The sequence below is a fragment of the Pezoporus occidentalis genome, unplaced genomic scaffold, assembly GCF_034315485.1.
Source record: "Pezoporus occidentalis ecotype Australia unplaced genomic scaffold, CSIRO_AGI_Poc_V1 ctg2143, whole genome shotgun sequence".
NCBI lineage: Eukaryota > Metazoa > Chordata > Aves > Psittaciformes > Psittacidae > Pezoporus > Pezoporus occidentalis.
The window spans coordinates 1-13,914 of record NW_026914011.1 but is presented as its reverse complement, the minus strand read 5'-3'; the positions used below and the strand labels follow the sequence as shown (position 1 = coordinate 13,914).

The following is a 13,914-nucleotide window of genomic DNA, read 5'->3' as shown; positions in this document are numbered from 1 at the left end:
CACTTTAACAGGAGCTCTCCCCTGCTCACAGCCTTAGAACCCGGCCCTGGCGCTGCACAGGAGCTCCATCCTCCATCCAGCCATTGAAATCAGCCCAAACAGACCGCACTTCCACTGTGCACGCTCGGGGGTTAACCCTGACCTGCCCTGTTCTGTTCCAGGCATCTGCTGTCAACGCCTCCTTTACAACACTGCCATGCCATTGGAATCTTTCTGCCTTTTGCCTTAGCATTTTCTAGCAGCTGCTGCGAATGGGCACGCTCCAACATCTCTTTTACAAGGGACAAATCCATACAAAATCCCAGGGAACCTCCCTATTAGACCCCTCCCAATGGGTGCTAGGACCCCCCCCCATAGCATCCCCACGGTGGACCCCCTCCCATCGCTGCTGGCATCCCCCTATGGGACCCCCACTAATGGGTGCTGGGACCCCCCGCATGGGCTCTCCCATTGGACCTCCCTAATGGGTGCTGGCAACCCCCCCCCATGGGATTCCTCATAGTGGGTTCTGGGACCAGCCCTTGAGAACCCTCCCCATGGGTGCTGGGACCTCTTCACGGTGCCCCCCCACACTGGCTGCTGGGACCACGGCCCATGGGACCTCCCAATTGGACACCCACCAGTGGGTGTTGTGACCCCCCCACCAGTGGGTGCTGTGACCCCCCCAATGGGCTCTCCCTTAGGACCCCTCCCAGCGGTCTTGTTGGGCAGATGTCCACTCAGCAGTGATGGAGGAGGAGAGGGGGTTGCCCTGAGAAAGTGGGATGCTCCAGTTGGATGCAGGGATGAAGTGGGATGCTCCAGCTGGATGCAGGGATGAAGTGGGATGCTCCAGCTGGATGCAGGGAAGAAGCAGAACCATGGAAGGTTGGGTTCTCCTTCATCATTTGGGTGTGGAGAGCAGCCTTCAGCATGGATTGCAGCCATAGGACAAGGGGTGATGGGTTCCAACTGGAACAGGGAAGTTCAGGTTGGAGATAAGGAAGTGAGGGTGCTGGGAGTCTGGGATGGGTTGGATGGAGAAGGACGGATGGGGCTCAGAGCAACCAGGTCTAATGGAAGCTGTCCCCCCTCCCTCTTCATGCCATGTTTTAATGGTGGGGCAATGACTGGACTTGATGCTCCTGAAGGTCTTTCCCAACCTGGTTGATTTCCTGCTTCCCAGCTCCTGCTTCCCACTGTTCCCTCCATCCCTCATCCCCATCCCTCCCCATGGACCAGAAGAAGAGGTGGGCATGCAAAGCATCCTCTCTGTGGGAAAATAAGGCAACTTTACTGAAGCTCGAGCCACGTGCAAGCGATGCCGCTCCTCAAGACTTCTCCCCCCTTAGAGCCTGCAGCAACTCCTGCACCCGAGTGATGAATTCCAACAGCACCCGGACTGGGAAGTAGCAGAAGCCACTGGTGCTGGAGGCCGTGGGCGCCGGCATCGTCTCCTGGACGGGGGTATGGGAGACGTGCTGGTGGCTCCATGTCGGGGGCGTCGCGGAGGCTGCCGCGGAGCGGAACGTCCTCAGCTGGTAGAGGATCCAGTCGTGGAAGTGCTGCGTCGAGGTGTAGACCCCCGGTTTCTTGGCCCTGGCGCAGCCGCGGCCCCAGCTCGTCAGCCCCACAACCCAGTAGAAGTTGGCGCGCTTGTCCCGGCACATGAGGGGACCGCCGCTGTCACCCTATGGAGGAGAAGGAGAGAGGATGAGGATGGGGATGGGTCGCCGTGGCAATGCCGGAGGGGACCACCACTGTCAGCCTATGGGGATGGAAGGGTTCTCCTCCATCATTTGGGCGCGGAGAGGGACCTTCAGCATGGATTGGAGCCATAGGACGAGGGCTGATGGCTTCCAACTGGAAGAGGGGAGTTTGGGTTGGAGATAAGGAGAAGTTGTTCCCTATGAGGGTGGTGGGACACTGGCATGGGTAGGATGGAGAAGGATGGATGGGGCTTGGAGCAAGCTGGTCTAATGGAAGGCGTCCCTGCCCCTTGCTTAGAACTGGATGCTTTAAGCTCCTTCCCAACCTAAGGCATTCCATGAATCCCTGCTCATGACATGGTTTAGTGGTGGAATCTCGATGCTCTGAAAGCTCCAAGCTCTATGGTCCCTGCGCAGGGATGACGGACCAGGAGCCGGATGTGCTTCCGAAGCTGGGATAAAGGGGGATGCAGAGCAAGGCCCTGCAGATGGGAGAGGAGAAGGGAGCCCCAGTGGCACATCCCTACCTGGCAGGTGTCGATGCCACCCTGCGGGTACCCAGCGCAGAGGTTGTGTCTCTTGATGGCCCCTCGGTACCATTGGCTGCTATTGCAGAGCTTGACATCGATGAGGGGGACCTTGGCCTCCTGCAGGGCTGATGGGGACGATGCCCCCGCTGTGGGGACACAAAGGGGGTCAGGATTAGGGGGACAAGGGATGGATTTGGGGGTATTGGGGGCTGAGAAGCTCAATGGGAGCCGTCAACACCCCCTATGGCCTGGGCTGCATCCCCTTTGCTCTGCATCCTCAGCGTAAGGAGGACATGGAGGGACCTTCAGCGATGGGCCAAGGGCTGATGGGTTCCAACTGAACCAGGGATGCTCAGGTTGGAGAGAAGGAAGCGGTGGGACACTGGGATGGGCTGGATGGAGAAGGCTGGGAGGCTCCATCCCCAGTCGGAGCAACCTCCAGTAGACCTGGATGAGCTTTACCCTCCCTTCCATCCCATTCCATGAATCCATGACCCGGCATTCCAAGGCCAACGGGGCCGTCGGGCACTCACTTCTGGCCTCCCTCGCGCCCCATCCGCTGACGAAGCACTCGGAGAGCTGGGATAGCCTGAGCGTCGCATCGGGCAGGCAGGCGAGCTGCACGTGGTAGCCGCACTGCACCGGCTGGTCCAGCTCCAGCAAGGCGATGTCGAAGCCGCCGGAGATGCCGGTGTAATATTCATGGACCACGACCTGCCGGATCCAACGCTTCTGGGTCTCGGAATTGGCCCGAGCCAGGTCCGTGATTCCGACCATCACAAACCAATCCGTGGTGAAGCTGGGAGGCAGTGGAAGAGCAGGGGTTAGAGGCGTAGGACAAGGGGTGATGGGTTCCGACGGGGAATTGCAGGGTGGAGATAGGGAAGGGATTCCCTATGAGGGCGCTGGGGTACTGGGATGGGATGGATGGAGAAGGTTTGGATGCTCCATCCCTGGCAGTGCTCAAGGCAGGCTTGGAGCAAGCTGCTCTATGGACGGCATCCCTGCCCATGGCAAGCGGCTGGAAGTGGATGATCCCCAGCTCCTTTGCAACCCAACCCATTCCATGATCCATTCCATTCCATTCTATGGAGAAGAGGGGTGGGAAGGAGCCACATTCCTGCTGCTTCCCAAAGGAAAGCACTGCCCCAGCGCGCCTCAGGCTCAAGGGCTGTCAAGCTGGAAGCAGCCTTCTCCTGAGCGCTCTTCCCAGTGCATCCAGGATGGGGAAGGGGACGGGATGGGAGCTGCTCTTTGGCTATTCCCTATGGCTGGAATCCCTTCTCCCCCTTACTTTTGCCCGACGAAGCAGTGAGCGGCCGTGAGGACCCAGTGGGGGGTGATGAGGGACCCCCCGCAGATGTGCAAAGAGCCATTGGCCGTGGGGACCTGGATGCTGACCATCCACGGCCAGGCGCCCTGCTGCGCATCCACGCCTCCGACGATGCGCGACATCCCATAGTAATCAGCCATGGGACGGATACCGCAGGTCCCTCTGGAAGCACAAGCCCAACATTTGATGGTTAGGCATGAAGGGAGAGCATTGTCCGAGCCCATAGGGTGCTGCAGGGACAAGGGACCCTATGGGGCCCCCAATAGATGAGCATCATCTTGCCCCATAGGGTGCTTCAGGGACAAGGGACCCTCTGAGGCGCCCACTAGATGAGCAGCATCTTGCCCCATAGGGTGCTTCAGGGTCAGGGGACCCTATGGGGTGCCCCATAGCTGCGCTTTGCCACCGCGTGGGGTGATGGCAAGGAAGTGGTGCTCCCCCAAGCTCACCACCCCATTGGTGTGACCATGGTTGGGAGCAGCAGTATCTCCCTGTGGAATACCAGGAGCCCCAGAGCCTGGGGCCACTCACCCACAGCTGTCCCAGGAGCCATGCACCAGCCAGGCCAAGAGCAGCAGGATGAGGACACGGAGCAAAGCCCTCGCTGCCATCACTGCTAAGGGTGACACCAAGGAGCTGCCACCAAAGACCTGCAACCAAGGAGCTGCTACCAAGGAGCTGCAACCAAGGAGCTGCTACCAAGGAGCTGCTACCAAGGAGCTGCAACCAAGGAGCTGCAACCAAGGAGCTGCAACCAAGGAGCTGCAAGCACCACTGCGCCCAAAGCGCAACTGCCACAGGGATACGGGTGCTGGATGCAGGTCCCTTTGTGCTGGGGCTGATGTCAGAGAGGCAGGTTCCATGGGAGGGAGGGGGGGGTCCATAGGGGGTTCAATGCGGGGGGCATGTGGAGATGGGCGTGGTTCTGATGGGCTTGGGGTGATCTGAATCCCTGTGGGATGCTCTGGAGCTCTGTGGAATGCTCTGGAGCCCTGTGGGCTGCTCTTCTTGTGGGATGCTGTGAATCCCTGTGGGATGCTCTGAACCCCTATTGGACACTCTGCTTTCAGGGTGCTCTGAATCCCTATGGGATGCTCTGGAGCTCTCTGGGATGCTCTGGAGCCCTGTTGGATGCTCTGAATCCCTATGGGATGCTCTGTTTGTGGGATATTCTGGAGCTCCCTTGTGCCACCAGCTCATTCCTAAGATCCATATGTAATGTGTGGGGTTTGTTGATGAAGAAGTTTGGGGGGAAGGAGGCTCTCTGTGGCTATCGTTATGTGAAACAATTCTTTTTGACTCTGTACCTGTTGTACTCTGTAAGTAATGGGGGGGAGGTCAGTTGTATTGTTGCGCGGGATTGCGAGAGAGAAAAGGGGGCTGGGCGGCTCGAAGTGGTGTCCTGTTGCAACGCTTGAGGGGAGGGGGATGCGACGGTGAGGAGGCTGGCAGTGGACGCTTCTCGAATCCTCCCGAAACTTGTCGGTAATGAGACCCCTGCAACCAAGAGAACCAATGGGGAAGAGCGACGTCAACATCCGAGTGAGGAGGGGCGACAGGATTGGCTGGGGCCTTGAACCGAAAAAGATAAAGGACCACCTCCCAGGCACCGCGTGTGCGCGTCTTGGGCAGACGGGCGGGCTCCGTGGGGCAGCCAGCGCTGTTTTATCTGCTATCGCTGCACCGGAATTGGCTATAATACTGATAACACATACACCAGAGAACATCCACACTGCAGCACAGGAGTGTGGGATCATGGAGTCATGGAGCCACGGAGTCGTGGAATGGGTTGGGTTGAAGGCACCTTAAAGCTCATGCAGCTCCAGCTCCTGCCATGGGCAGGGACATCTTCCATAGAGCAGGATGCTCCAAGCCCCATGCAACCATGCCCGCTTCCAGGAACACCCCACAAACTCCATCCCTTCTGCCCCAAACCCTTTCCAATCCCTTCTTCCCCCCCCCCCCCCCCCCCCCCCCCCCCCGAATTCCATGGGTTTGGCACCATTTGAACTCCCACCTCCCCTCCAAAGCCGTATGGACTTGTGCCCTGTAAAAGATGTTGGAGCGTGCCCATTCGCAGCAGCTGCTAGAAAACGCTAAGGCAAAAGGCAGAAAGCTGCGAATGGGATGGCAGTGTTCTAAAGCAGGCGTTGAATTGCATCATGGGCAGACTCAGAACGATCAGACAGGTTCATGTAACACATTCTGTCACAGCCTTGCCAACCACGTCCTTGAGCTACTAGCACAAAGTCTATGGCAGCTCTGTGTTGCAGGGTAGCGTGTTTGACTGAATCGTTCTCTGTTAACAGACCATTGCTGGGGGTGAAAAACCTGCGGGGCAGAGGCTGGGTTTCTTCCCGCCTCTCACCGGGAGGAGTGGACCCCCCGCCGCCCCGCAGCGCGCATCTTGGCGCCTGCCGGAGCACACAAAGGCGAGGGGCGGGCGAGTATCACAGCCCTCTGCCCGCGGGCAGGCAATGGGGGGAGCCCGCCGGAGCCTGCTGCTGCCGCCGCCGGGCGAGTGAGGGAGCTCGCGGCAGCGGGGAGGTGGAGGCGGCGCGCCCGTGCTCCGCAGCTCCTTGTCCCGCCGCCACCAGGCGCAGCCCCTCGGCCGGAGGGGAGCCGCCGCCGCAGCCTCCGCTCGGCTCCCGCGGGAGCGCCGTTTTCCTCCCCGCCGCCCAGCCCGCGGTTCGCCTCGTGCCGGACGGGATGTGGAGCATTCAGGCTGTGGGGCAGGTTCACAGCACCTCGATTTTCCGCTTCTGTTTTAATGTTTTTCCACGTATCGTGCTGTTAGAAGAACCTCGCCAATCTGTTTTAATTGATTTTTACTGTAATTAATATCGAGAGACAAGAAGCAAGCAGCGCTGGGTGCGCCGGGGAGCCGAGGCTCGGCTAGGCTCGGCTCGGCTCCGCTCAGCCCCGCCCGAGACGCACACCGGGAACTGCTGGGGATAGTCTCTTACACTTTGGGGTTTCCCGGGCTTCTTGGGTTTCAGCCAATCCTGTTGTCTTCTTTTCCCGGGCTTCTTGGGTTTCAGCCAATCCTGTTGTCTTCTTTTCCCGGGCTTCTCCACCTCTTGTTGGGGTCTTGTCTCCGGGTCAAGAAACATGATGTCTCTCACAAGTCTGACCGCCATCTTAGCCCCCATGAATTCCACTCCTGATGTGTTCATTTGTTCAGCGCACAGGTTTCACAACGTTCTGTAACAGGACATATCTCTAAGTTACCTAGCCCCCCTTTTTCTAAGCACATTCATGCACTTTAAACAATGAACAAAACATTTCTGTGCACAATATTGCGGTTGACCCAGGGGAATTATTCCCTTGTTTCTTCTTCCTCCTCACTGTGGTATTGACAGGGACACTTACCATACCCTTTGCACATAGCACAATGATCACAAGGGATTCCATCTCCACACAAAGTGCAATGATCGCTAGGACCCCTGAGTTGCTGACACGAATCACTCTGATGTAACTCACAGATCCTCCTCAGGAAGGGGCTCTGGGTTTGCTGCTGTTGCCCAGGAGCTGCCTCATCTGCTTCTCTGCTCTTGTCTTCCTCAGAGCCTCGTTGGGGGAGCAGCACCCGGAAGGGCAGCAAGAGGAGACCCAAAGAACTCACCCCTGTCCCCCCTGCCCGCACCCCCCAGCCAATGAAGCTCTTATGCTGATGGCTCCTGGATCCCTCCCCATGTCCCTAACCCGGCTACCAGATTTCTTCCTTCCTCTACGCCCTCCTTGCAGCCCCACCACGATCCCCTTCAGCCTTCCTGCTTCTCACAGTCACCCCCCAGTCCCTGCTCTCTCCCCCATTCCGTGTCCCCCATTCCGTGTCCCCTTTGCCTGCTCCCAGCTTCCAATTCAACCTTCCAGGCTGCTCCTGTTTCCTCTGCCTCATTAAGGGGGGGCTGTGGAGGAGGAGGCGGGGCGGGGGGAGCCCAGCGCTGCCTCCCGCAGCCGCCGGCAGTGACGGTTTTCCATGCTTGGATCCCGGCTGCGGAGGAGCTGGGAGAAAATCCATCTGCAGGGAGCAGCGTGGGGGCTCGTGCAGGGCCCTGGAGCCCCTGCCCCGTGTGGGCTCTGCACCCCAGGCACTGCTGACACTTGATAGGGACAGGGGCCTGCTGGCCCCATGGGCTGTCCCACAGCGTGGGGCCACAGGGCGGTCACTGCTCCAGCAGCCTGGGGATGCCAAGCATCACCTATGGTGCAGGGAAGTGTCCAGGCTGAGGTGGTTCTGGGGGTGAAACTGCTGCCTTTTGCCGGTGACACTGGTGCAGGACAGGTTGTGGGGACACAGGGCTGGATGGGGACAGAGAACTTCTTGGGTTAAATGGGGATGGGGCAGCAAGAGGTTGGCCCTCAGCGCTGCCCCAGTGCCACCACTGCGCCCCACCCCAACCAGTGGCTCTGGGTGCCCACAGCTTGCACCCGTGGCTGTTGCTATAACCTCCCCAGTCTGGATGCTGTCGGTGCCCCAGTGCTGGTGGCTGTGGTCCAGCAGGGCCTGGCTGCTGTCCCTGTGCTGCAGCTCTCAGGGAGCCTTTCCCAGCCATCAGATGCCACCTTGCTGCCAGCCTGTGCGACCTGTCCCCATCCTGTCCGCAGCATCCCTACAGTGACCCCCTGCCACCCAGCTTCATCCTGGCTGCCTCTTGTGGTAGCATCCGTGTGGACCCCATGTCCCTTACAGCCCTGTGCCTCCAAAGCCCACTTTATCCATGCTCGTGCTGGGGCTCCATCAATCAGAAACTGCCTAAGCCAATGAAAACGAACAAAACCAACCCTCTTAATACAAGTTTCTCCCTTGTGCTCCTACCCTAGCAGATGAACAGGGAAAGAACAGTTCACTTTCTGCACTCACAACTGGGCTTGAGCTCTAGAATGAAAATGCAGATCCAGATCCATTTTACAGTGTTAACAGAGGAATCTCTTGTGGCTGGAAACAGCTCCTGGTTGTTGTACCCCCAGCATCCCCCGTGTGCCCAGGAACCGAGGCTGCCATTGCTGGAGCAGCTGAGGGAATGCCAGCCCCCACCCAGGCATCCCACAGCAGCCTGAAAGCACTCCTGGCTCTGGCACCCGGCAGGCACAGGGTGTCTTGTCCTGTCCCTTGGCTGCAGATGCTCTCTTGTGGCTGGGCGGAAGCCACGGTAGGGGCAGTCCTGTTGTGAGGAAGAGGCAGAAGACAAGACCGGAGGAGCCCATCCTGCAGGGACCCAGCGAGGTCCTTTACCTGTGGGAACACAAGCACAGCCTCGTCCCAGGTTCTTGAAGGGCAGGCGCCTTCCCAGGCAGGGCTTTCAGGATTACGCACTTTAACAGGAGCTCTCCCCTGCTCACAGCCTTAGAACCCGGCCCTGGCGCTGCACAGGAGCTCCATCCTCCATCCAGCCATTGAAATCAGCCCAAACAGACCGCACTTCCACTGTGCACGCTCGGGGGTTAACCCTGACCTGCCCTGTTCTGTTCCAGGCATCTGCTGTCAACGCCTCCTTTACAACACTGCCATGCCATTGGAATCTTTCTGCCTTTTGCCTTAGCATTTTCTAGCAGCTGCTGCGAATGGGCACGCTCCAACATCTCTTTTACAAGGGACAAATCCATACAAAATCCCAGGGAACCTCCCTATTAGACCCCTCCCAATGGGTGCTAGGACCCCCCCCCATAGCATCCCCACGGTGGACCCCCTCCCATCGCTGCTGGCATCCCCCTATGGGACCCCCACTAATGGGTGCTGGGACCCCCCGCATGGGCTCTCCCATTGGACCTCCCTAATGGGTGCTGGCAACCCCCCCCCATAAGATTCCTCATAGTGGGTTCTGGGACCAGCCCTTGAGAACCCTCCCCATGGGTGCTGGGACCTCTTCACGGTGCCCCCCCACACTGGCTGCTGGGACCCCGGCCCATGGGACCTCCCAATTGGACACCCACCAGTGGGTGTTGTGACCCCCCCACCAGTGGGTGCTGTGACCCCCCCAATGGGCTCTCCCTTAGGACCCCTCCCAGCGGGTACTGGGACTCCCCCCAAAAAAACCTGCTGGAAATGGCTGCCCCCCCATCACACCCCCCCCCCCCCCCCCCCCGTAGCACCTCCCCAAAGCATGTCCCCACTCCAAATCACCCCAGGGCTTGAAGCTTAAACCTCCTCCCCTTATGGACCCCCCCATGACATTAATGCTCCCCCTACCAGGGTGATGCATGAGGGTGTCCCCCCTTCATTGAGCTTTGCATGCTCACTATGGCTGGGGGGGGGGGGGGGGGGGAGTGGGGGGGGTGCACACGACACCCAATGGAAGAGACCCAAGGGGCACCCCCCCGGGTGCTGGGACGAGCTTAACGCCTTGTTGGGCAGATGTCCACAGAGCAGTGATGGAGGAGAGGGGGATGCCCTGAGAAAGTGGGATGCTCCAGTTGGATGCAGGGATGAAGTGGGATGCTCCAGCTGGATGCAGGGATGAAGTGGGATGCTCCAGCTGGATGCAGGGAAGAAGCAGAACCATGGAAGGTTGGGTTCTCCTTCATCATTTGGGTGTGGAGAGCAGCCTTTCAGCATGGATTGCAGCCATAAGACAAGGGGTGATGGGTTCCAACTGGAACAGGGAAGTTCAGGTTGGAGATAAGGAAGTGAGGGTGCTGGGAGTCTGGGATGGGTTGGATGGAGAAGGACGGATGGGGCTCAGAGCAACCAGGTCTAATGGAAGCTGTCCCCCCTCCCTCTTCATGCCATGTTTTAATGGTGGGGCAATGACTGGACTTGATGCTCCTGAAGGTCTTTCCCAACCTGGTTGATTTCCTGCTTCCCAGCTCCTGCTTCCCACTGTTCCCTCCATCCCTCATCCCCATCCCTCCCCATGGACCAGAAGAAGAGGTGGGCATGCAAAGCATCCTCTCTGTGGGAAAATAAGGCAACTTTACTGAAGCTCGAGCCACGTGCAAGCGATGCCGCTCCTCAAGACTTCTCCCCCCTTAGAGCCTGCAGCAACTCCTGCACCCGAGTGATGAATTCCAACAGCACCCGGACTGGGAAGTAGCAGAAGCCACTGGTGCTGGAGGCCGTGGGCGCCGGCATCGTCTCCTGGACGGGGGTATGGGAGACGTGCTGGTGGCTCCATGTCGGGGGCGTCGCGGAGGCTGCCGCGGAGCGGAACGTCCTCAGCTGGTAGAGGATCCAGTCGTGGAAGTGCTGCGTCGAGGTGTAGACCCCCGGTTTCTTGGCCCTGGCGCAGCCGCGGCCCCAGCTCGTCAGCCCCACAACCCAGTAGAAGTTGGCGCGCTTGTCCCGGCACATGAGGGGACCGCCGCTGTCACCCTATGGAGGAGAAGGAGAGAGGATGAGGATGGGGATGGGTCGCCGTGGCAATGCCGGAGGGGACCACCACTGTCAGCCTATGGGGATGGAAGGGTTCTCCTCCATCATTTGGGCGCGGAGAGGGACCTTCAGCATGGATTGGAGCCATAGGACGAGGGCTGATGGCTTCCAACTGGAAGAGGGGAGTTTGGGTTGGAGATAAGGAGAAGTTGTTCCCTATGAGGGTGGTGGGACACTGGCATGGGTAGGATGGAGAAGGATGGATGGGGCTTGGAGCAAGCTGGTCTAATGGAAGGCGTCCCTGCCCCTTGCTTAGAACTGGATGCTTTAAGCTCCTTCCCAACCTAAGGCATTCCATGAATCCCTGCTCATGACATGGTTTAGTGGTGGAATCTCGATGCTCTGAAAGCTCCAAGCTCTATGGTCCCTGCGCAGGGATGACGGACCAGGAGCCGGATGTGCTTCCGAAGCTGGGATAAAGGGGGATGCAGAGCAAGGCCCTGCAGATGGGAGAGGAGAAGGGAGCCCCAGTGGCACATCCCTACCTGGCAGGTGTCGATGCCACCCTGCGGGTACCCAGCGCAGAGGTTGTGTCTCTTGATGGCCCCTCGGTACCATTGGCTGCTATTGCAGAGCTTGACATCGATGAGGGGGACCTTGGCCTCCTGCAGGGCTGATGGGGACGATGCCCCCGCTGTGGGGACACAAAGGGGGTCAGGATTAGGGGGACAAGGGATGGATTTGGGGGTATTGGGGGCTGAGAAGCTCAATGGGAGCCGTCAACACCCCCTATGGCCTGGGCTGCATCCCCTTTGCTCTGCATCCTCAGCGTAAGGAGGACATGGAGGGACCTTCAGCGATGGGCCAAGGGCTGATGGGTTCCAACTGAACCAGGGATGCTCAGGTTGGAGAGAAGGAAGCGGTGGGACACTGGGATGGGCTGGATGGAGAAGGCTGGGAGGCTCCATCCCCAGTCGGAGCAACCTCCAGTAGACCTGGATGAGCTTTACCCTCCCTTCCATCCCATTCCATGAATCCATGACCCGGCATTCCAAGGCCAACGGGGCCGTCGGGCACTCACTTCTGGCCTCCCTCGCGCCCCATCCGCTGACGAAGCACTCGGAGAGCTGGGATAGCCTGAGCGTCGCATCGGGCAGGCAGGCGAGCTGCACGTGGTAGCCGCACTGCACCGGCTGGTCCAGCTCCAGCAAGGCGATGTCGAAGCCGCCGGAGATGCCGGTGTAATATTCATGGACCACGACCTGCCGGATCCAACGCTTCTGGGTCTCGGAATTGGCCCGAGCCAGGTCCGTGATTCCGACCATCACAAACCAATCCGTGGTGAAGCTGGGAGGCAGTGGAAGAGCAGGGGTTAGAGGCGTAGGACAAGGGGTGATGGGTTCCGACGGGGAATTGCAGGGTGGAGATAGGGAAGGGATTCCCTATGAGGGCGCTGGGGTACTGGGATGGGATGGATGGAGAAGGTTTGGATGCTCCATCCCTGGCAGTGCTCAAGGCAGGCTTGGAGCAAGCTGCTCTATGGACGGCATCCCTGCCCATGGCAAGCGGCTGGAAGTGGATGATCCCCAGCTCCTTTGCAACCCAACCCATTCCATGATCCATTCCATTCCATTCTATGGAGAAGAGGGGTGGGAAGGAGCCACATTCCTGCTGCTTCCCAAAGGAAAGCACTGCCCCAGCGCGCCTCAGGCTCAAGGGCTGTCAAGCTGGAAGCAGCCTTCTCCTGAGCGCTCTTCCCAGTGCATCCAGGATGGGGAAGGGGACGGGATGGGAGCTGCTCTTTGGCTATTCCCTATGGCTGGAATCCCTTCTCCCCCTTACTTTTGCCCGACGAAGCAGTGAGCGGCCGTGAGGACCCAGTGGGGGGTGATGAGGGACCCCCCGCAGATGTGCAAAGAGCCATTGGCCGTGGGGACCTGGATGCTGACCATCCACGGCCAGGCGCCCTGCTGCGCATCCACGCCTCCGACGATGCGCGACATCCCATAGTAATCAGCCATGGGACGGATACCGCAGGTCACTCTGGAAGCACAAGCCCAACATTTGATGGTTAGGCATGAAGGGAGAGCATTGTCCGAGCCCATAGGGTGCTGCAGGGACAAGGGACCCTATGGGGCCCCCAATAGATGAGCATCATCTTGCCCCATAGGGTGCTTCAGGGACAAGGGACCCTCTGAGGCGCCCACTAGATGAGCAGCATCTTGCCCCATAGGGTGCTTCAGGGTCAGGGGACCCTATGGGGTGCCCCATAGCTGCGCTTTGCCACCGCGTGGGGTGATGGCAAGGAAGTGGTGCTCCCCCAAGCTCACCACCCCATTGGTGTGACCATGGTTGGGAGCAGCAGTATCTCCCTGTGGAATACCAGGAGCCCCAGAGCCTGGGGCCACTCACCCACAGCTGTCCCAGGAGCCATGCACCAGCCAGGCCAAGAGCAGCAGGATGAGGACACGGAGCAAAGCCCTCGCTGCCATCACTGCTAAGGGTGACACCAAGGAGCTGCCACCAAAGACCTGCAACCAAGGAGCTGCTACCAAGGAGCTGCAACCAAGGAGCTGCAACCAAGGAGCTTCAACCAAGGAGCTTCAACCAAGGAGCTGCTACCAAGGAGTTGCAACCAAGCAGCTGCAACCAAGGAGCTGCAACCAAGGAGGTGCAACCAAGGAGCTTCAACCAAGGAGCTGCTACCAAGGAGTTGCAACCAAGGAGCTGCAACCAAGGAGCTGCTACCAAGGAGCTTCAACCAAGGAGCTGCTACCAAGGAGCTGCTACCAAGGAGTTGCAGCCAAGGAGCTGCAAGCAAGGAGCTGCAACCAAGGAGCTCCAACCAAGGAGCTGCAAGCACCACTGCGCCCAAAGCGCAACTGCCACAGGGATACGGGTGCTGGATGCAGGTCCCTTTGTGCTGGGGCTGATGTCAGAGAGGCAGGTTCCATGGGAGGGAGGGGGGGGTCCATGGGGAGGGTTCCATGGGGGGATCCATAGGGGGTTCAGTGCGGGGGGCATGTGGAGATGGGCGTGGTTCTGATG

General features: G+C 59.3%; 2 protein-coding genes across 2 annotated transcripts; both read right to left on the bottom strand.

Moving 5' to 3' along the window:
- Positions 1-1,205: 1,205 nt before the first annotated feature.
- Positions 1,206-3,277, bottom strand: LOC134164278 (acrosin-like). Its single transcript, XM_062619858.1, has 3 exons — positions 2,752-3,277; positions 2,216-2,364; positions 1,206-1,670 (listed from the first exon to the last, which is right to left on the bottom strand). Exons 1-3 carry the CDS (start codon positions 2,993-2,995, stop codon positions 1,311-1,313), a joined length of 753 nt encoding a protein of 250 aa, XP_062475842.1. The 5' UTR covers positions 2,996-3,277; the 3' UTR covers positions 1,206-1,310.
- A 7,125-nt stretch (positions 3,278-10,402) lies between these two features.
- LOC134164277 (acrosin-like) lies at positions 10,403-12,473 on the bottom strand. Its single transcript, XM_062619857.1, has 3 exons — positions 11,948-12,473; positions 11,412-11,560; positions 10,403-10,866 (listed from the first exon to the last, which is right to left on the bottom strand). Exons 1-3 carry the CDS (start codon positions 12,189-12,191, stop codon positions 10,507-10,509), a joined length of 753 nt encoding a protein of 250 aa, XP_062475841.1. The 5' UTR covers positions 12,192-12,473; the 3' UTR covers positions 10,403-10,506.
- Between the last annotated feature and the right edge of the window lie 1,441 nt (positions 12,474-13,914).